This window comes from Ipomoea triloba, chromosome 1, assembly GCF_003576645.1.
Source record: "Ipomoea triloba cultivar NCNSP0323 chromosome 1, ASM357664v1".
Taxonomy (NCBI): domain Eukaryota; kingdom Viridiplantae; phylum Streptophyta; class Magnoliopsida; order Solanales; family Convolvulaceae; genus Ipomoea; species Ipomoea triloba.
Genome location: NC_044916.1, coordinates 37,994,077 through 38,015,108, shown reverse-complemented (window position 1 = coordinate 38,015,108; position 21,032 = coordinate 37,994,077). Strand labels below are relative to the sequence as shown.

Here is a 21,032-nt window from a genome sequence, read left to right as displayed (position 1 = left end):
CTGCACTTGAGCGGGCAACAACATTTTGTTTCTTGCTTTTCCAAGAAACAAGATTACCACCAAAAAGAATACAATATCCTGATGTTGATCTTCTATCCCAAGGGCATCCAGCCCAATCTGCATCTGTATATCCAACAACTTCTGTGTGTCCATGATCCTTATAAAGTAATCCTGTACCAGGCGATCTTTTCAAATATCTTAAGATTCTAATGGCTGCATCCCAATGACTTTGACATGGCTCTTGTAGAAATTGGCTAACTATACTTACAGAAAATGAGATGTCTGGACGGGTGATCGTCAAGTATTGTAGCTTGCCAACTAATCTTCGGTATCTAGATGGATTGCATAGAGGCTCCCCCTGTCTTGGAAGAAGCTTGACATTTGGATCCATGGGTGTGTCAACTGGCTTGCAGTTTGTCATACTTGTTTCTTCAAGAATGTCTAAAACATATTTCCGTTGGGACACATAGATACCCTTTCCAGATTGAGCAACTTCAATACCAAGAAAATATTTTAATTTCCCAAGGTCTTTTGTCTCAAAATGTTGACACAAGTATTTCTTGAGCTGTTCTATTCCTTCTGTATCATCTCCTGTGATGACGATATCATCAACATAAACCACAAGATATATGCTTTTTCCAAGAGAATGCTTATAGAAGACAGAATGGTCAGCCTTGCTTTGGATCATGCCAAATTGTTTGACCACATCACTAAATCTTCCAAACCAAGCACGCGGAGATTGCTTCAACCCATAGAGAGACCGTTTGAGACGACAAACAAAACTTGCTCCTGTCTTGGCCACAAAGCCAGGGGGCTGCTCCATATATACTTCCTCCTTCAAATCACCATGTAGGAAAGCATTTTTGATATCCAACTGATATAACGGCCAATGACGATTGGCTGCCATTGAGAGGAAGAGTCGGATAGAGGTGATTTTGGCTACAGGTGAGAAAGTGTCTATATAGTCGATGCCAAATTCCTGTGTGTATCCTTTAGCAACAAGTCGAGCTTTAAGTCTATCAACTTGTCCATTTGGACCAACCTTCACATTATACACCCATCTACAACCAACCACAGTTTTTCCTGGCGGTAAAGAAACTAACTCCCAANGATCTTTTCAAATATCTTAAGATTCTAATGGCTGCATCCCAATGACTTTGACATGGCTCTTGTAGAAATTGGCTAACTATACTTACAGAAAATGAGATGTCTGGACGGGTGATCGTCAAGTATTGTAGCTTGCCAACTAATCTTCGGTATCTAGATGGATTGCATAGAGGCTCCCCCTGTCTTGGAAGAAGCTTGACATTTGGATCCATGGGTGTGTCAACTGGCTTGCAGTTTGTCATACTTGTTTCTTCAAGAATGTCTAAAACATATTTCCGTTGGGACACATAGATACCCTTTCCAGATTGAGCAACTTCAATACCAAGAAAATATTTTAATTTCCCAAGGTCTTTTGTCTCAAAATGTTGACACAAGTATTTCTTGAGCTGTTCTATTCCTTCTGTATCATCTCCTGTGATGACGATATCATCAACATAAACCACAAGATATATGCTTTTTCCAAGAGAATGCTTATAGAAGACAGAATGGTCAGCCTTGCTTTGGATCATGCCAAATTGTTTGACCACATCACTAAATCTTCCAAACCAAGCACGCGGAGATTGCTTCAACCCATAGAGAGACCGTTTGAGACGACAAACAAAACTTGCTCCTGTCTTGGCCACAAAGCCAGGGGGCTGCTCCATATATACTTCCTCCTTCAAATCACCATGTAGGAAAGCATTTTTGATATCCAACTGATATAACGGCCAATGACGATTGGCTGCCATTGAGAGGAAGAGTCGGATAGAGGTGATTTTGGCTACAGGTGAGAAAGTGTCTATATAGTCGATGCCAAATTCCTGTGTGTATCCTTTAGCAACAAGTCGAGCTTTAAGTCTATCAACTTGTCCATTTGGACCAACCTTCACATTATACACCCATCTACAACCAACCACAGTTTTTCCTGGCGGTAAAGAAACTAACTCCCAAGTTCCAGAAGAATCAAGTGCCTCCATTTCATCAATCATTGCTTGCTTCCATCCTGGATGAGTTAATGCCTTATTGACATTCTTTGGAATAGAAACAGTAGACAAACTAGTAATGAAGGCACAATATGATGGAGACAGTCGTTTTTGTGTGAGGAAATTATAGATAGGATAAGGATTTCGAGTGGATCTTTTTCCTATTCGACTGGCAATGGGTGAGTCTTTTTCTATTGTGGTTTGGGTTGTGTTAATGGGAAGCAAAGATGTGGGACATGAATCAATCGAACGCCCATCCTCTTGGGAGTTTAGACGATTGCGTCGTTGATAGGTGTACATGAATGGTGAACCATGTCCTTCCTCTTGAATGGTTGGTGTAGTTCTTTCAGGAATTGGTGTAGTGCTTTCAGGAATTGGTATAGTTCTTTCAGGAACAATGTGAGAAACAAGTTCTGAAAAAGTAGGAACAGGGAGAATTTCTGTTACCTCAGTGGGTTCCCCTAGGAAGTCTGACTCAATGGAGGTGAAAGAGAAAAAAGGTGTTGTTTCAAAGAATGTCACATCAAAGGAAGTATAGAAACGGTGTGTTTTAGGGCAGTAACACTTAAAGCCCTTTTTGGAGGCGAGAATATCCAATGAAAACACACTTTATTGCCTTAGCATCAAGTTTGTCACGTCCTGGGGAAGAGTCATGAACGAAACAAGTACACCCAAAGATCCGTAATGGGAGCTTATGGAGAGGTTCCTGTGGGCACAAGATGTGAAAAGGAATTTTTCCTTGCAAAACAGAAGAAGGCATTCGATTTATAAGATAGCAAGAATGAAGTATAGCATGCCCCCAAAAATTCTTAGGAACCTTGTTATGAATAAGCAAGGTACGGGCTGTTTCAACAAGATGTCGAATTTTTCGTTCAGCAACTCCATTTTGCTGAGGAGTTCTGGCACATGAGGATTCATGAAGTATTCCTCGTAATGAAAAGAAAGAAGTGAAAGAGTCAGAAAAATACTCTCTTGCATTATCACTTCGTAAGATTTTGAGAGATACCCCAAATTGATTCACAATTTCATTGTAGAATTTCTGAAATACATCAAATAATTCAAAGCGGTTCTTCATTAAAAAGACCCAAGTGCACCGAGAGAAATCATCAATGAAGACAACAAAATATGAGAATCCCAAAGTAGATGAAACCCGACATGGTCCCCACACATCAGAGTGAACTAGAGAGAATGGGGTATTAGCCCTCCTATTCACTCTACTAGGATATGAGGCTCTTGTATGTTTCCCAAGTTGACATGATTCACACTCTATGGCTTTTAGACTTGACAAACTTGGAACAAGTTGTTTTAATTTATTGAGATCAGGATGCCCTAAGCGACAATGGTTAAGGAGAGGTGAAACAGTAGCAGTGCAAGCTATTTTGGTTTTGGTAGGACATAAAAGGTGGTAGAGACCTCGTGATTCATTTCCTATACCAATTGTCTCCTTTGTTTGACGGTTTTGAATAATTACAGAATCAAAGGAAAACGTAACCAGACAGTTATGAGAGTAAGTTGATTAATTGAGATCAAATTGAAGGGACAACCTGAAATGTAGAGGACATTAGATAAAGATAAAGAATGAATAGTGACTTTCCCAATTCCTATAGCCTTTCCTTTTGACCCATCACCAAATGTAACAGCAGGAAGAGAGTTTGAGANTTTTTGATATCCAACTGATATAACGGCCAATGACGATTGGCTGCCATTGAGAGGAAGAGTCGGATAGAGGTGATTTTGGCTACAGGTGAGAAAGTGTCTATATAGTCGATGCCAAATTCCTGTGTGTATCCTTTAGCAACAAGTCGAGCTTTAAGTCTATCAACTTGTCCATTTGGACCAACCTTCACATTATACACCCATCTACAACCAACCACAGTTTTTCCTGGCGGTAAAGAAACTAACTCCCAAGTTCCAGAAGAATCAAGTGCCTCCATTTCATCAATCATTGCTTGCTTCCATCCTGGATGAGTTAATGCCTTATTGACATTCTTTGGAATAGAAACAGTAGACAAACTAGTAATGAAGGCACAATATGATGGAGACAGTCGTTTTTGTGTGAGGAAATTATAGATAGGATAAGGATTTCGAGTGGATCTTTTTCCTATTCGACTGGCAATGGGTGAGTCTTTTTCTATTGTGGTTTGGGTTGTGTTAATGGGAAGCAAAGATGTGGGACATGAATCAATCGAACGCCCATCCTCTTGGGAGTTTAGACGATTGCGTCGTTGATAGGTGTACATGAATGGTGAACCATGTCCTTCCTCTTGAATGGTTGGTGTAGTTCTTTCAGGAATTGGTGTAGTGCTTTCAGGAATTGGTATAGTTCTTTCAGGAACAATGTGAGAAACAAGTTCTGAAAAAGTAGGAACAGGGAGAATTTCTGTTACCTCAGTGGGTTCCCCTAGGAAGTCTGACTCAATGGAGGTGAAAGAGAAAAAAGGTGTTGTTTCAAAGAATGTCACATCAAAGGAAGTATAGAAACGGTGTGTTTTAGGGCAGTAACACTTAAAGCCCTTTTTGGAGGCGAGAATATCCAATGAAAACACACTTTATTGCCTTAGCATCAAGTTTGTCACGTCCTGGGGAAGAGTCATGAACGAAACAAGTACACCCAAAGATCCGTAATGGGAGCTTATGGAGAGGTTCCTGTGGGCACAAGATGTGAAAAGGAATTTTTCCTTGCAAAACAGAAGAAGGCATTCGATTTATAAGATAGCAAGAATGAAGTATAGCATGCCCCCAAAAATTCTTAGGAACCTTGTTATGAATAAGCAAGGTACGGGCTGTTTCAACAAGATGTCGAATTTTTCGTTCAGCAACTCCATTTTGCTGAGGAGTTCTGGCACATGAGGATTCATGAAGTATTCCTCGTAATGAAAAGAAAGAAGTGAAAGAGTCAGAAAAATACTCTCTTGCATTATCACTTCGTAAGATTTTGAGAGATACCCCAAATTGATTCACAATTTCATTGTAGAATTTCTGAAATACATCAAATAATTCAAAGCGGTTCTTCATTAAAAAGACCCAAGTGCACCGAGAGAAATCATCAATGAAGACAACAAAATATGAGAATCCCAAAGTAGATGAAACCCGACATGGTCCCCACACATCAGAGTGAACTAGAGAGAATGGGGTATTAGCCCTCCTATTCACTCTACTAGGATATGAGGCTCTTGTATGTTTCCCAAGTTGACATGATTCACACTCTATGGCTTTTAGACTTGACAAACTTGGAACAAGTTGTTTTAATTTATTGAGATCAGGATGCCCTAAGCGACAATGGTTAAGGAGAGGTGAAACAGTAGCAGTGCAAGCTATTTTGGTTTTGGTAGGACATAAAAGGTGGTAGAGACCTCGTGATTCATTTCCTATACCAATTGTCTCCTTTGTTTGACGGTTTTGAATAATTACAGAATCAAAGGAAAACGTAACCAGACAGTTATGAGAGTAAGTTGATTAATTGAGATCAAATTGAAGGGACAACCTGAAATGTAGAGGACATTAGATAAAGATAAAGAATGAATAGTGACTTTCCCAATTCCTATAGCCTTTCCTTTTGACCCATCACCAAATGTAACAGCAGGAATAGCCTTTCCTTTTGACCCATCACCAAATGTAACAGCAGGAAGAGAGTTTGAGAAATTAATATGGGAGAAAAAGGAAGCAGGAAGAGAGTTTGAGAAATTAATATGGGAGAAAAAGGAAGGGTTACCAGAGATGTGATCAGTGGCTCCAGAATCCAAGACCCAAACAGATTCAGATCTTAATGCAAGGGCAGTATGAGAGACAGTGGTACTGGCAACCTTCAATGCACTGTTCAGAATTTTATCTTCTGCCATAATGATCAGAAATGGACAGTGGCAGTGAGCAGTGGCTGTGAAGAAGATTTTAGAAGAAGGTTGGCAGTGAACAGTGGCAGTGAGCAGTGGCTGTGAAGGAGAGAAATTATTTTCAGGCCCCAAAAGGGTGGCTCTGATACCATGTTAAAATAGTAGAAGGAAGAGGAAGAAATGATCCTTTATTTTCATTCAGTATATCCAAGTTCTCCATATTACAGCCATATATATAGGCATAAAGAAAAGCATATGAAAGGACATAATAAATGCTGAAAACTACTCCTCTTCTTCCTAGAGTAGAGTAAACATGACTGTCTATTTCCAACAATCTACATGCACTGGGCCTTCATTAATTTCTTAATGGTACTGATAAAAGATTATTTATTGCTATGATGATGCAAAGATCCTAAAAAATTTTAGTGGAAATAAAACTCTTGTTTTTGTTTTGTTTTGTTTTTTTTTTTGGGTGGTGTTTTGTTTTTTCTTTTTGGGTGGTGTTTTGTTTTTTCTTTTTGGGTGGTGTTTTGTTTACATACTTACTGGATCGTTGCTCTTCACTTTTAGTTTCGACTTACATACAATTACTTACATACATATGTGTGTGTATAAATTTATTTCATTGATTCTCTTTCTCCATTATTTTATTGTTTTCAGGTTGTTTCTCCTGAATTCACTTTTTATGACAGTAGCAAGTCATCATTTGACAATTCATCGTGTGGTGAAAAGCTTCTTCGAGCAAAAGTGGACTTTAGCTTCATGTAAGAGACTTGTTCACTTGAAATGTAATTCTGGCAGAAGTGAGAATGTATTACGTTTTGCAATTTGGGACACTTTCTTGTTTATATCTTATATAGTGCAGATGAAATGTTAAAAAAATGTGGGCACAAGTGTTAAATGTGTTCTGCATCCAAAGAATTGGTACATTCTGTGCAACAGACTTTGCACTTAATAGAGTTGACTGGAAATAGGATCCATTTAACAGGCCCCATCTACACTAGGATCAAGACTATCTTAACTTTATAATGTTTTTTCTGCTATGCAAATTAGATTTCAAGTATTGGAAGATTATACCCAGACCTGGAAAGTCGGACCTATTTGTTTCAGAGTTGCATGCAAGCTATAATGTTGTTTGCTTTCAATGTTTGAGCTTATTGGGCTTCTACTTACTATTGCCACAATGCTTGTGATTTATTTGGGGATTGCCATTTGCGTAAACTTCAATCTTTCATTTACTAGCATATGTGGTAGATGTTGGTATTTGTGTAATTTTTTTTTCTCTCCACTTAGCATTTATACTTCATTTATGCTTTGTTTACACTGGCAATCTATGTGGCACACATATTACAAATTAAATTCTCATAAATATCTGTTTTTTTTTTTTGGGGCAGGTATGCTGCAAAGGAAAATGATAGATGGATTCGGGGTCTCTTGAAGGATCTCACTGTTGAGGCTGGTTCTGGGCTCATCATTCTTGATCCAGTGGACATTTCTGGTGGATATACCTCTGTCAAGGACAAGACAAATATATCTTTAATCTCCACAGATATATATGCCCATCTCTCTCTAGGTGTTATCTCCCTTTTACTCAATTTGCAAATTCAGTTAGCAACAACACTACAATTTGGAAATGCCGATCCTCTTTCCCCTTGTACTCATTTTGATCGCATTTGGGTGTCTCCTAAAGGTCTGTTTTTTTTTTTTTTGGGAAAATGTTCTCCTTGATCATGTTTTAACCATCACCAGGTGCACTATGTTTGTATGTTTGATTGTGTTACATGCTTGCAGAAAATGGGCTCCTTAACAATATTACGTTTTGGAGGCCTAGAGCTCCTCCAAACTATGTCATCCTGGGAGACTGTGTGACCTCAAGGTAATGAGAACCAGTAAATCTCCATTTGTCTCTCCTCTGATAATGCAATTCTTTTTTTTATATCTGAATACTTTCTCAAATAGAAATCTGTTACTAGTTTACTACATCTTTTGCGTGTCTTGTTTGAGTCGTCCAAATTTTACAATTGTCCTTAAGAATGTAATTGTTGCCTAATGTATGAGATATGTAACTTACTTTTAGGCCAAATCCTCCTTCTCAAGCTGTTGTGGCCATTAGCAATACATATGGGCGTGTGCGTAAGCCTCTTGGTTACAAGCTCATAGGCATATTTTCTGGAATACAAGGACCAGTTGGGACACAAGTTTGTGCAGGTGCAGATGATGATTGTTCTCTTTGGCTGCCAATTGCACCACCTGGATATGTGGCAGTGGGGTGTGTTGCTCACATAGGAAGCCAACCGCCTCCAAGTCACATTGTTCATTGCATACGTCTTGATCTTGTAACATCAACAACATATTCGGAATGCATATTCAATGCTGCTGTGAGTGCTTCATTTATATCTGGGTATAGCATATGGCGCTTGGATAATGCTCTTGGGTCATTTTATGCACATCCATCTACTGAATATCCTCCAAAAGACTCCTCTTTTGATCTGAATCATCTTCTCCTTTGGAACTCAAGTTGGTACAATTCTTCCTCAATACATCCTTCCCCTGATCTTACTTTTGAGCATGAGCGCATGCAACCAAATGCAACTTCAGGATGGGATATCATCAGATCAATTTCTAAAGCAACCTCTTATTATATATCAACTCCAAATTTTGAGAGAATCTGGTGGGACAGGGGTAGTGATCTTCGACGGCCAGTTTCCATATGGAGACCTATAACACGTCCAGGTTACGCAGTGCTGGGTGACTGCATAACTGAGGGGTAGCACTCTGTTAATTAATCATCTTTCAGTGTAGTGTTCCCTTATTTAATCTTTATCTTAAGTATTCACATGTGACCTCTCACTTTGCTACAGCCTAGAGCCACCTCCCTTGGGTATGATATTTAAGGCTGACAATCCTGAAATTTCATCAAATCCTGTGCAATTTACAAAGGTGGCCAATATTGCGGTAAAAGGTCTGGAAGAAGCTTTCTTTTGGTATCCAGTTGCTCCTCCTGGTTATGCTACCTTAGGGTGTGTAGTGACACGACATGATGAAGCACCTCCTCTAGAATCTTTCTGCTGTCCAAGGATGGATCTTGTGAGTGGATCTAATATTGTTGAGATTCCAATCTCAAGATCATCAAGCTCCAAGACTTCTCAATGCTGGAGCATTTGGAAAGTTGAGAATCAGGTAACACTTGCAGAAGTTGAGTGATCTTATTGGTCTGCTCTTTTTGGCCTCTTGAAACTATTTATTTCCCTTTAGTTCTTACTTATCTAATTGCTATCTATAGGCCTGCACATTTCTTGCGCGACCTGATCTGAAAAAGCCTTCAACTAGGCTGGCTTTTGCCATCGGTGATTCAGTGAAGCCCAAAACAAGAGACAATGTGACAGCTGAGATGAAAATAAGATGTTTTTCTATTACCTTTTTGGACAGCTTATGTGGAATGGTTTGCAGTGAATTGAAGTTTGCCTATTTTTAATAAATTCAGTTCAATCCATTTTCTGTTGTGTTATATATCAACTGGTTTGTGTTATTGCCAGATGACACCACTTTTTGATGTCACAATCACAAATCTCAAACTTGCAACACATGGTCGGATGGAAGCAATGAATGCTGTACTCATTTCTTCAATAGCTGCATCAACTTTCAACACACATCTAGAGGCATGGGAACCACTTGTAGAGCCATTTGATGGAATATACAAGTAATCTATCTTTAGCTGGATTCTTTATCATTTCTCCAATTTTGTTCCAATTCCAGTAATATTGTTTTGCCTTTTGCAGATTTGAGACGTATGAAACAAATCTTCATTCACCATCAAATCTTGGCAAAAGAATACGCATTGCAGCAACCAGTATCTTAAATATAAATATTAGTGCAGCAAATCTTGGCACCTTGGCACAGACTGTCGATTCTTGGAGGAAACAGAGGGAACTTGAACAAAAAGCCCTCAAGTTACTTGAGGTGACAGCAAGTCATGATATATTATGATTCAAACCTTTCTTGTGTTGTTATATTTAATTCTATTAAAAAACATTGCTGTTTCTAACTGTTGCTTGTTACTTTTGCAGGAAGCTCTTGGTCATGACACAGATCATCAGAGTTCAACTTTTTCAGCATTGGATGAGGATGATTTTCAGACTTTGGTTGTAGAAAATAAACTTGGATGTGATATGTATTTGAAAAAAGTGGAAGAGCACTCAGATGCAGTTGAATTACTAGCTCCTGATTCTTCTGCCTCTGTGTGGATTCCACCTCCAAGGTTTTCTGATAGATTAAATGTTACTGAAGAATCAAGGGAACATCGACATTATGTTACTGTTCATATTGTTGAAGCAAAGGTTGCCACCTTCCCCTTTCTTTTATGGCCACTCTCGCTTTTGCATTTTTTGGTGTCAGATTTAATTTTTGTCAGTTTTTTGTTTCAGTGTTTGCCTGTTGTTGATGACGGCAATAGTCATAACTTCTTCTGTGCGTTACGCTTGGTTGTGGAGAGTCAGGATACAAGTCAGCAAAAAGTTTTTCCTCAGAGTGCCAGAACCAAATGTGTGAAACCATTAATTGCTAAAAGAAATGGTCAGGATGAGGGTATGGCTAAATGGAATGAACTATTTATATTTGAAGTTCCCCGGAAGGTAATACTTGACAAGTGTGAACAGTTATATAAGGACTCTATCTTCTTTTGTTTTCATCTTAGTAAATGATGGGAGAAAAAGAAATAACAAGGAAAAAGTTCTAGTAAAGAATACTGCAAATGCCTAAATTGTTAAATTCCTGGCTGAATCAGGTTTTATGTTAAATTCTCTCTGTGCCACAATTCTATTCTGAAGTACTAACATTCTGTATGTTTTATCCCTTCTGTACTTCAAAGCTTATCAGTTCATTTTGTAGCCCTATATAGGAATTAGGAAATGAATTCTGTTACCTTGCCACTTTGATTAAATTATATGTAGTTCCAATTTTAGTATTTTTAAGCATGTGAATTTAAGGCCAAGCTTTTATCAGGCACTATGGTCTAGATTACTGTCTTGTTTGGATCTAATGCCTTTGTGAATGCTTCAAGTAAATATGCATCCAAATTCAGATACTACTGTCATCTCTATTAGATATGATCTACAGAAAAGAAAACAACCACAAATTGGACTGCATTAGCTCTCTATCTTCAGTTAATTGTTTTTGTTTTACTGAGTCATACACATGGTAATGTATGTGAGACAGATTTTCCTAAAATGTGATTCCTAACAGCAATGACACTGTCACACTGGTCATATGTTGTTCAGTTACCTGGTCATATAGAGAAGCAACCTCATATGCTCTGTGCAGACCATGACCCTTATCTTTTAAGAAATTTCTCTTTCCAAGGGCAGATAAAATGTTGGCATTCAAAATGCTTTTCCCTTTTGTAATGGTTGTCCTCATGTCATGATTCATGTTATTGGATTTAAGTGAAGTAGCTAATCAGCCTTCATTTTTTGGTCATTTTGTTGCAGGGTCTGGCCAAGTTGGAAGTGGAGGTAACAAATCTTGCTGCAAAGGCTGGAAAAGGTAACGGACTTTATGATCCATATTATTATATTTTAGTTAAGGGGAGGGGCTCTTTCTGTCCAATTTTCATCTCTTTGATCTTGAAAGGAACATGGTTTTTCAATTCATTGCCTAGAGACCTGTATTGTGATGCAATCATACTTTCAGTGAGGCAAGTTGTGAATTTTATGGAGTATTATCTTTTCTGGAACAGGATATGGGATAAGGAGAAGTATAACATGTTGCTTGCTGTATTCACTGGAAGCTTTATACGATTTTGTTTTCTAATTCGCCCAAATTTCAATGTGTGCTTTCTATTTTGTATTGCATGTATTATACTACACGGTTTAAGTCTATTATGTATGCCTTGTTGAGTAATTTACCCAAAGTTTAATTAGTGATGACTTTTCAATTTATACTTTGTCATTGTAGGTGAAGTTGTGGGTGCATCTTCATTTTCAGTTGGACATGGTTCTGGTGTTTTGAAGAAGATTGCTTCTGTCAGAATGCTGCATTCAACATCTGATGCTGAGAAAATTGTGTGCCATCCACTGAAAAGAAGGGTTTGTTTTCTTTTCAAACTCCTTCCTTTTCACTGCCTTGTCATCTCTCAGCAGAAACATTTGTTTTGTTGTTTTCTGCCCTTAGATCTTGTTTTGCACTTTTAATATTCTCTAGGGTCAGCTGAACAATGACGCAGATTCTCGTGGATGGCTTTTTATTTCCACCTCATACTTTGAAAAGAAAACAATGGTAAACTTCCAAAATGACAAAAGAGGCAAGGATGATAGTGATGGTGATATAGGTTTTTGGGTGGGGCTTAATGCATATGGTCCATGGGAGAGTATTCGCTCATTTCTTCCGCTGTCAGTAATCACCAAAGAAATGAAAGATGACTATGTAGCTGTAGAGGTTGTTACCAAGAATGGGAAAAAACATGCAATTTTCAGAGGACTTGCTACGGTAACCAATGATTCAGATATCAAACTGGAAATTTCATCATGTGATGTGTCCATGATTAACCCTCAAGAACACAGAAGAAAGCAAATTAAGGAGAAGGGAACAAGTGGCATAAATGACATTTTCTTGAGTCCTGGTTCTTCCTCTGTTTTACCTTGGAAATGCACTTCTAAGGATTCTAATCATTGTTTACAAGTTCGTCCTTGCCTTGATCATTCTCAGACTCCTTATGCATGGGGCAATCCTGTTGTCCTGGGCTCTGCCTATGTACTTGGAAAGGACCAACCTTCAGTTGAGCAAGGCACACTATCAAGACAAAATACTTTGAGACAGGGAAACAGGCTACATGTTTCTCCTTTGAAGCTTAATCAGCTTGAAAAAATGGATCTACTTCTCTGTTGCCCTGATGCTACTGGTAAACATTATTGGCTCTGCATTGGCACAGATGCTTCAGTTCTTCACACGGAGCTAAACGCCCCTGTCTATGATTGGAAAATATCAGTTAGCTCCCCTCTGAAGTTGGAAAATCGACTTCCTTGTGGAGCTGAGTTCAGAATTTGGGAAAAACTCAAAGATGGAAGCAATGTAGAGCGTCATCGTGGTTGTCTTTCATCTCGTGAAAGCATGCACATTTATTCTGCTGATATAAGGAATCCTCTCTATCTTATGTTGTTTCTTCAAGGTGGTTGGGTTTTGGAAAAGGTACAAATTCTTGATATAAATGTGCTCATGCACACATTTTTGCTTTTGGAAAACACATCTGATATTTCTCTTCATTTGACTAAACAGGAACCTGTTTTGGTTTTGGATCTTACAAGTAATAGTCATGCTTCATCGTTTTGGATGGTCCAGCAGCATAGAAAAAGGTATAGTTAAGAATATAATATTGTATCTTTTTGCTTTGTTTACTTGATTACTTATGTAATTAAGGACAGATCACCCAAAAAAAAAAGAAAAAAAAAAAAAAAAGGTTGAGAGGTTCTCTCAAAGCTGAACTAGTTTGATGCAACCTTCTCAATCAAAAAGAGCAGAATGGGGAAGAAAGTGTCAATTTATATCATATAGTAATTGGAGGTGATATCATATTGCATCTTTTGAAACAGGGTATAGTTTCTATTTTGCCTATTATGCGTTTTTTAAAATTCTGTATTTTGGAGTTGACTACTGGAGAAGTGTTTTATTTCAGTTTAGGTCTTAATCATCTATTTTATTTCATAGCACAAAGACTGATCAAGTTTAGGTCTTAATTTTCTAGTCTGTAGGGTGCATTTCCACCATATATAAGATGTTTTTTTAATTGTCCACCCAGGAAAGAACACTTTAAGTAATTAGAGCTTTACCATATATGTCAGTCTGATATGACTTGGCTATGCTGATTGTATTATTTCAACGGTGTTATTGAATAGGACATTGCGTGTAAGTATTGAACGTGACATGGGAGGGACAACTGCTGCTCCCAAAACCATAAGGTTCTTTGTTCCATATTGGATTAGCAATGAGTCCTACTTGTCTTTGGCATATCGAGTTGTTGAAATTGAACCAGTGGAAAGTGCAGATGTAGATTCACATGTGCTTTCAAGAACTTCCAAGTCTGCTAGATTTTCATCGAGAGGTTCATCTACTTCGTTTGGCAGGAAGCAGATAGGTCCTAGAAAAACCATTCTAGTGCTTGATATTATTGAAGATACTAGTCCGATTCCCAGCATGCTTTCTCCACAAGATTACGTTGGCCGTGGTGGGGTGGTGCTGTTTTCATCTCGTAATGATGCGTATCTTTCTTCACGGGTGGGCATTTCTGTTGCTATTCAAAACTCTGAAAACTTCAGTCCTGGTATCTCTCTTCTTGAACTAGAAAAGAAGGTAACATGGATACCCTGTTATTGAAACTCTGTAATGGATTCTGATAATATTAGATTTATTTACTATTACGTACTATGCACCTCTTTGAACTCAACATTGTCTTTCCTCCAGCAACGAGTTGATATCAAGGCCTTTGGTCCAGATGGGTATTATTACAAGCTTTCTGCTGTATTGCATATGACATCAGACAGGACAAAGGTTTGCTTGGAACCTTCTTTTTTTTTTTTTTTTTTTTTTTTTTTATGTGAAGATGTGAAGGAATTCATATCCTCTGCATGTTTAACCATTAGAGAAAGGATTGTCATGCCTTGAACTTGTTTGAGTTGGTTCACCTACTAGTTCAAGTAGTGTCGAAAGTTTTAATATTATGAAGAGAACAGGTGAAGAATGTGTGGACATCAGTGTGTTTCTTGCTTATTGAGATTTCAATTTAAAAAATTCATTAACATTATATCTCCTGTAGGAAGGGTTCCTTTATACTTTTGATATGATATTGTGTTGGGATGGGAGATTAAGAAGAAACTGAAAAACAGAATTAGCGTGTTTTTGACTGTTGCTTCCTGGATGTGCAGGTTGTCCATTTTCAACCGCACACTTTATTTATTAATAGGCTTGGCTGCAACATATGCCTCTGTCAGAGCAATTCTGAGTTGTGTGAATGGATCCATCCAACTGATCCTCCAAAACATTTTGCATGGCAACATAATAAAGTTGAATTGTTGAAGGTCTGTATAATGAACACTCTTTTGTTGGTTAAGTGGTTTCTCTAAACATCTGAATTCAATTCTTATTTCTAGATCTTGAGTCTTTATTATGTTTTACTCAGATAAGGCTGGATGGATACCAATGGAGTTCACCATTTAGTGTTGGCTCTGAAGGTTTGATGTCTATTTGCCTGAGAAGTGAGACTGGAAGTGACCTAATACATGTTAGGGTTGAAGTAAGAAGCAGTTCAAAAGACTCACGCTTTGAAGTAGTATTCCGACCAAAGTCATTCTCAAGTCCTTACAGGTTAATTGTGATCTTATTAGTTTCTTAATGACTTCTGATTATCCACCATCCGAAACTGTTAACTTGAAAACATGGTACACAAATACAACACATGGTTTATATTTTCCTTCAAGTGTTTATATTTCAGAAAAGAAAAGGACACAAGAGCTCCTAGAGGAGACTGAATGACTAAAAATTTGAGAAACCAAGCAATACTACTCTTTTTTAAATACGGTTTCTCAACCATGTTTCAAAACTCATGGCTCATTCACTAAAGCTACATTTCTCTTGGACCATTAATAAGCAAGAAAGTAACATTTTTTATCCAAATTGTTGCTCTTATTTTTTCAATATCCAGATGCACAAAGTGCCAGTTTGGTAAAGGGAATGACTATGGATAATTGATAATCTCCAAATTATGGATTATTGGATTAGATAACCTAAAAGGTGTTTGTATAATCCTTATTATTTGCAAAATATGTAAAAATAGATTATTTAATTTAATATCTCAATAATCTATTTAGACAAGTTTTACCAAACAGCCCCAAGACTATATAGCTTATCTCGTGCATATCTACTGGTGGAACATATCTATATTATTGAAACCATATTATGTTCTTTTTGTTGTATATTTATCTTCTGCATTGACCTATACCTGCTCATGTTTACTACACTTGCTCCAACTTCAAGTAGAACTAGTCTTGCTGAAGGGGATGAGGAATTATTTTAAAAAAAAAAAAATTAGTTAAAGATTTCGGCCATGTTTGTATTAGAAATAAAATAAAATAATTGACACTGCTAATCTGCTATTTTATCTTTTTGTCAAACATAAACACAGTTTGAATACTTGACATTGGTCTTTATCATGGCTGTTGTCCCTCACTTGCTGCTTCACATGTTCATCAACCTTTTTCGGTTTAATAAATCATACTCATTCTTTTTCATGTCTGCTATTTAATGCGATTGGAATAGAATTGGTCAGCTTTCCTTTTTAGAGTTCTGTAATTTCAAGGTTATTCTCATTTCAGGGCCCACTTGATGAACCATTTTTGTAACTAAACTTTTCAGTCTATGATTAATTAATAATTTCTTGTTGACAGGATTGAAAATCGCTCTTTAGTTTTGCCTATACGTTTTCGACAATTGGATGGTGCAAATGATGCGTGGAGAGTTATTCTTCCTAATGCTTCTGCTTCTTTCTCATGGGAAGATCTCGGTCGACATAGATTGCTTGAGCTCTTGATAGAAGGGAATGAACCTGCTTCTACAAAAAAATACAATATTGATGAGATATCTGATCATCAGCCTGTCCATACAACTGAAAGACCTGAGAAAGCTTTGCGTGTTACTGTCCTAAAAGAGGAGAAAATGAATGTTGTTCGAATCAGTGATTGGATGCCAGTAAATGACATCCCTACTAATTTAAGTAGAACTCCTTCATTGTCACAAATCTCTGGCAATTCTCCTTCTCAGCAATCAATATACACCTCAGACTCCGAGTTTCATGTTATTGTTGAGGTTGCAGAGCTTGGACTATCTATTATTGATCATACGCCAGAAGAAATATTATATCTGTCCGTGCAGAGTCTTCTGCTATCTTATTCAACTGGACTGGGTTCTGGAGTTAGCCGGTAAATTTCTCATTAAATTGCTTATTTGTTTTAAAGCTGTGCCTTGTATGTTTTTAATTGATTGGGCATATTGATAGAGTTTAATTTAAGTTCCCATATTAATTTCTTACAGCCTAAAAGTAAGAATGCACCGGATTCAGGTTGACAATCAGTTGCCTTTAAGTCCAATGCCAGTTCTCTTCCGTCCACAAAGAATTGAAGAGCACACTGATTATATCTTGAAGTTTTCCTTGACACAGCAGTCTAGTGGATCACTGGATTTGTGTGTGTATCCCTATATTGGTTTCCAAGTGAGCAAATGATGCCTCTTCTTCTCACATTTTTCCCTTCCTCCAAAGTTCATTCTTGTATTCTTCTATGTCTATGCTAACACGTGTATCCTTTATAGGGACCTGAAAATTCTGCTTTTTTAATCAACATTCATGAACCAATAATATGGCGCCTTCATGGGATGATTCAACAAGCTAACCTTAGTAGGTTATTTGATACACAAACTACTTCTGTTTCTGTTGATCCCATCATTCAAATTGGGTATGAATTTTGCTGCCTTGTTTATGATGCTTCCTTTTTTGTTGTTTGGTTTCTTTTCCGCCTGTATGAAAACTGGGCTAAACTAGAGTTCTCTGAATTTACAGTGTTTTTAACATCTCGGAATTTCGAATCAAAGTCTCGATGGTCATGTCCCCAACACAACGTCCAGTGGGTGTTCTAGGGTTTTGGTCAAGCTTGATGACTGCACTTGGGAATACCGAAAATATGCCGGTAAGCATTGACTTGCCTAATCTCATAATAGAAATTTGTGTTTAATCTGGTTATTTGAGAATATTAGTTTATCAAGCAAAACTATTCCAGAGACAAGGGTAACTACTACACTTGTATCAATTATGTTATTTTTTCTTTTGTTATCAGGTCCGCATAAATCAAAGATTTCTGGAAAATGTCTTGATGAAGCGTAGTGTTCTTGTTGGTAATGCTATTGCAAACATTAAAAAGGATCTACTTAGCCAGCCTCTCCAGTTGCTCTCTGGTGTTGATATACTTGGCAATGCAAGTAGTGCACTCGGACACATGAGTAAAGGTGTTGCTGCCTTGTCAATGGATAAAAAATTCATCCAAAGTCGACAAAAACAGGTTCATGGAAGAACTACTTGATCCTATTATCTTCTGTATTGCATTAGCTGTTCTTCATGGTTTGGAGAAAAGAAAAGTGTGAAAAATCCATCTAGATAAGTCTTCACTAGGAACTTAAATTGCTTCATTTTAGCTCTAATGGGGGGGGTGGGTTCATGTGAGGGCCATTGACTGAAATGGCAAGTTTCAAAAGGAGTGGACAAAAGTAGGCAACTTTTAAATCATTGACAAAATAAGGAGAAACTCCATTGGGACTTGCGTTTCTGGTAAAAAAACGCAAGTCCCAATGGAGTTTCTCAAATTTTTGAAATGATTTTTTTTCCCGCCTAAAATACGATACTTGCGTTTGTCGTATGTAGCGCCATGGATGAGAAACGCAAGTCCCAGTTGCGTGTCTTACTCTGTTGCCAGGCTATGGTAGCAGTGGTAGTGGAGTGGCAAACTCGAAGCTTTGAGGCGGCAGTGGCCTGCGGGGGCAAATATACTTTTGCAGGTGGGAGACACCTGGGGAAGCTGAGGAATAGGGACGAGCTGATTATGTCAGTTTATCAACAGTGGAGCTTCATTGGATCCGGGTAAAGAGAGACTCAGAGAGGTAACGTGGTCGGCAACGGCGGATGACGGCGTCTCCATCGTCAGAAAAGGAGGGAGCCGGAGCCTCAGTTCCTGGGAATGCCCATTGCTGCGAAATCTGATCTTTCCACCGGAAACTGCACTCACGATTCGTATCTCCTACGCGCTGCCGTGGCAAGCTTCAGTTCCTCTTCACTGCTCCCTATGCGTATCCAACCCCGCCTCCACTCCACCTCCACCCACGGACTCTCCATCTGCGCGGTCGCCCTCATAGTTGAGACATGTAATTGGGACTTGTGTTTCTTGTATTTTATACGAGAAGCTCAAGTCCCACTTGCGTTTGTCGTATTTTAGGACCAAAAAAAGAAAATCATTTCGAAAATTTGAGAAACTCCATTGGGACTTGCATTTTTTTTTCCAGAAACGCAAGTCCCAATGGAGTTACTCCTTATTTTGTCCATGATTTGGAAGTTGCCCATTTTTATCCACTCCTTTTGAAACTTGCCCATTTCAGTCAATGACCCTTCACATGATGCCTCTTTACTTATCTAGGAAACATCCATCGGACTACTTGATGTCAATCTAGTATTTTTTATGCCATTCTTTCTGTTAATAGTATTTACTTATCTAGGAAACATCCATTCATGGCTCTTGCTTATTTCTTTCTTAATAATCTTATATATTGTGACTTAAATGATGTTTCTGTGGGTCTACTCAAATAAGCAAATGTAATAAAGATGCCTTTTATCAGCCTCCCTTCTGGGCACAGTTATTGATGCATGCAGGCCATTCTTTCCTTGATAATATTTTACATTTTCTGTTCTATACACGGTGTGTAGGCAGGAGAAAAAGTATTATATGCAGACAATTTGACAAATTTTGTATGTATCATGTACGCAGGATCAAATAGTGCAGGTCTTTTGTTCAATATACATTCCTTTGACAATAATTTGTTTCAGGAAAGCAAAGGTGTTGAGGATTTTGGTGATGTCATTAGAGAAGGTGGAGGAGCTCTTGCAAAAGGCCTTTTTCGTGGTGTCACTGGCATTTTAACTAAGCCCCTTGAGGGAGCAAAAGCTTCAGGGGTTGAGGGTTTTGTTCAGGGTGTTGGAAAAGGATTAATTGGTGCTGCTGCTCAACCTGTTAGTGGTGTTTTGGATCTTTTGTCAAAAACCACAGAAGGTGCCAATGCTATGAGAATGAAAATAGCGTCAGCTATTGCTTCAGAGGATCAACTCCTTCGGAGGAGGCTACCTCGAGTGATTAGTGCTGATAATCTGCTTCGGCCATATGATGAGTACAAAGCACAAGGGCAGGTAACATAATAATTTCCATGTAGCTTGTTTGAGGCATACTTTTAAGAAATATGGAGTAAAACCTAATGAGCATAGCATGCATTTTTACTAGAAACAAATGTGCAAGGCTTTTTTGCTACGAACTCCTTATCAAGTTCTATATGTGCTACTCTCTACCCGTCAAATACTATCTTAATTTTTATTTCGTGATGTCCAAAAAACATTGGCATATTGAATAAATTCAATAGTAATTGTATAGGTTCTTTACTAAAAGGACCCCTTAGAATTAGAATTGAAAGAAAAAAGTTATGCTCCTAATGCATTTAATATATAGGGAAAATTGGAATTATACCACTTAAATTATGTTGAAATTGAGGGATTGAAAGGCCTGGCGGGTGGAAAACAACAACCACCCGCCAGTTAGGCGGAAGCAAAGTATGTGAGAAACCCGAGAATAAGAGAATATATAAATATATTATAATGAAATATTAAAGTTGAATACTCTCTATGTTCCTATGTACCTCTATATATAGTTATATACTAAATTACATACCAAATCTATCCTAATAGGAATAGGAAACTAAGCCCACCCTACTAGGAGTTTCCTAATATTCAATAAAGGTTTCCTAATATTCAACACTCCCCCTCAAGCTGGAACATTTGGAAGTTCCAAGCTTGGATCAAAACAAACAATCTACCTCACTCAAAATTACAAATGAAAATTAAGTGCAACTAGAGGATAACAGTGCTAGATGGCTCGGAGGGACAATGCTATACACAACACTTGGGAATGAAGGCACTCGTGGCGAAGCTTGTCATGAACAACCTTGGGAATGAAGATACCAAGGGTGTAGATTAACACGAACACCACCACAGCAACATAAGCACTCTAGGATGGATGACTTCATAAGAGATTGCGCTATGCCTGACCCTTCCTTGGGAATGAAGATGAATGCACCAAGAGCGGAGTTGAACACAATCCTTGGGAATAAAGATGAACACACCAAGGACGGAGCTGAACACGATCTTGGGAATGAACACACCGAGGATGGAGTTGAACACAAACCTTGAGAATGGAGATGAACACACCAAGGATAGAGTAAGACATGCCAACAAAGCCTTCATCGAGAGTGGTAGTGGCGAAAAGGGATCAAAGAATAGCAAAGGATGCAG

General features: G+C 38.1%; 1 protein-coding gene across 1 annotated transcript in view; it reads left to right on the top strand.

Moving 5' to 3' along the window:
* The window catches only part of LOC116016041, a 44,399-nt gene that overhangs the window by 20,008 nt on the left and 3,359 nt on the right, over positions 1 to 21,032 (top strand). Inside the window, exons 37-60 of the mRNA XM_031256208.1 lie at positions 6,560 to 6,663; positions 7,294 to 7,589; positions 7,691 to 7,775; positions 7,977 to 8,666; positions 8,761 to 9,079; positions 9,183 to 9,341; positions 9,436 to 9,599; positions 9,679 to 9,859; positions 9,967 to 10,236; positions 10,324 to 10,530; positions 11,386 to 11,440; positions 11,852 to 11,982; positions 12,098 to 13,081; positions 13,169 to 13,245; positions 13,786 to 14,239; positions 14,351 to 14,437; positions 14,812 to 14,964; positions 15,066 to 15,250; positions 16,330 to 16,860; positions 16,973 to 17,150; positions 17,249 to 17,391; positions 17,496 to 17,622; positions 17,770 to 17,991; positions 19,524 to 19,880. Coding sequence (XP_031112068.1) covers positions 6,560 to 6,663; positions 7,294 to 7,589; positions 7,691 to 7,775; positions 7,977 to 8,666; positions 8,761 to 9,079; positions 9,183 to 9,341; positions 9,436 to 9,599; positions 9,679 to 9,859; positions 9,967 to 10,236; positions 10,324 to 10,530; positions 11,386 to 11,440; positions 11,852 to 11,982; positions 12,098 to 13,081; positions 13,169 to 13,245; positions 13,786 to 14,239; positions 14,351 to 14,437; positions 14,812 to 14,964; positions 15,066 to 15,250; positions 16,330 to 16,860; positions 16,973 to 17,150; positions 17,249 to 17,391; positions 17,496 to 17,622; positions 17,770 to 17,991; positions 19,524 to 19,880 — 6,159 coding nt within the window. The remainder of the gene's footprint in view (positions 1 to 6,559; positions 6,664 to 7,293; positions 7,590 to 7,690; positions 7,776 to 7,976; positions 8,667 to 8,760; positions 9,080 to 9,182; positions 9,342 to 9,435; positions 9,600 to 9,678; positions 9,860 to 9,966; positions 10,237 to 10,323; positions 10,531 to 11,385; positions 11,441 to 11,851; positions 11,983 to 12,097; positions 13,082 to 13,168; positions 13,246 to 13,785; positions 14,240 to 14,350; positions 14,438 to 14,811; positions 14,965 to 15,065; positions 15,251 to 16,329; positions 16,861 to 16,972; positions 17,151 to 17,248; positions 17,392 to 17,495; positions 17,623 to 17,769; positions 17,992 to 19,523; positions 19,881 to 21,032) is intronic.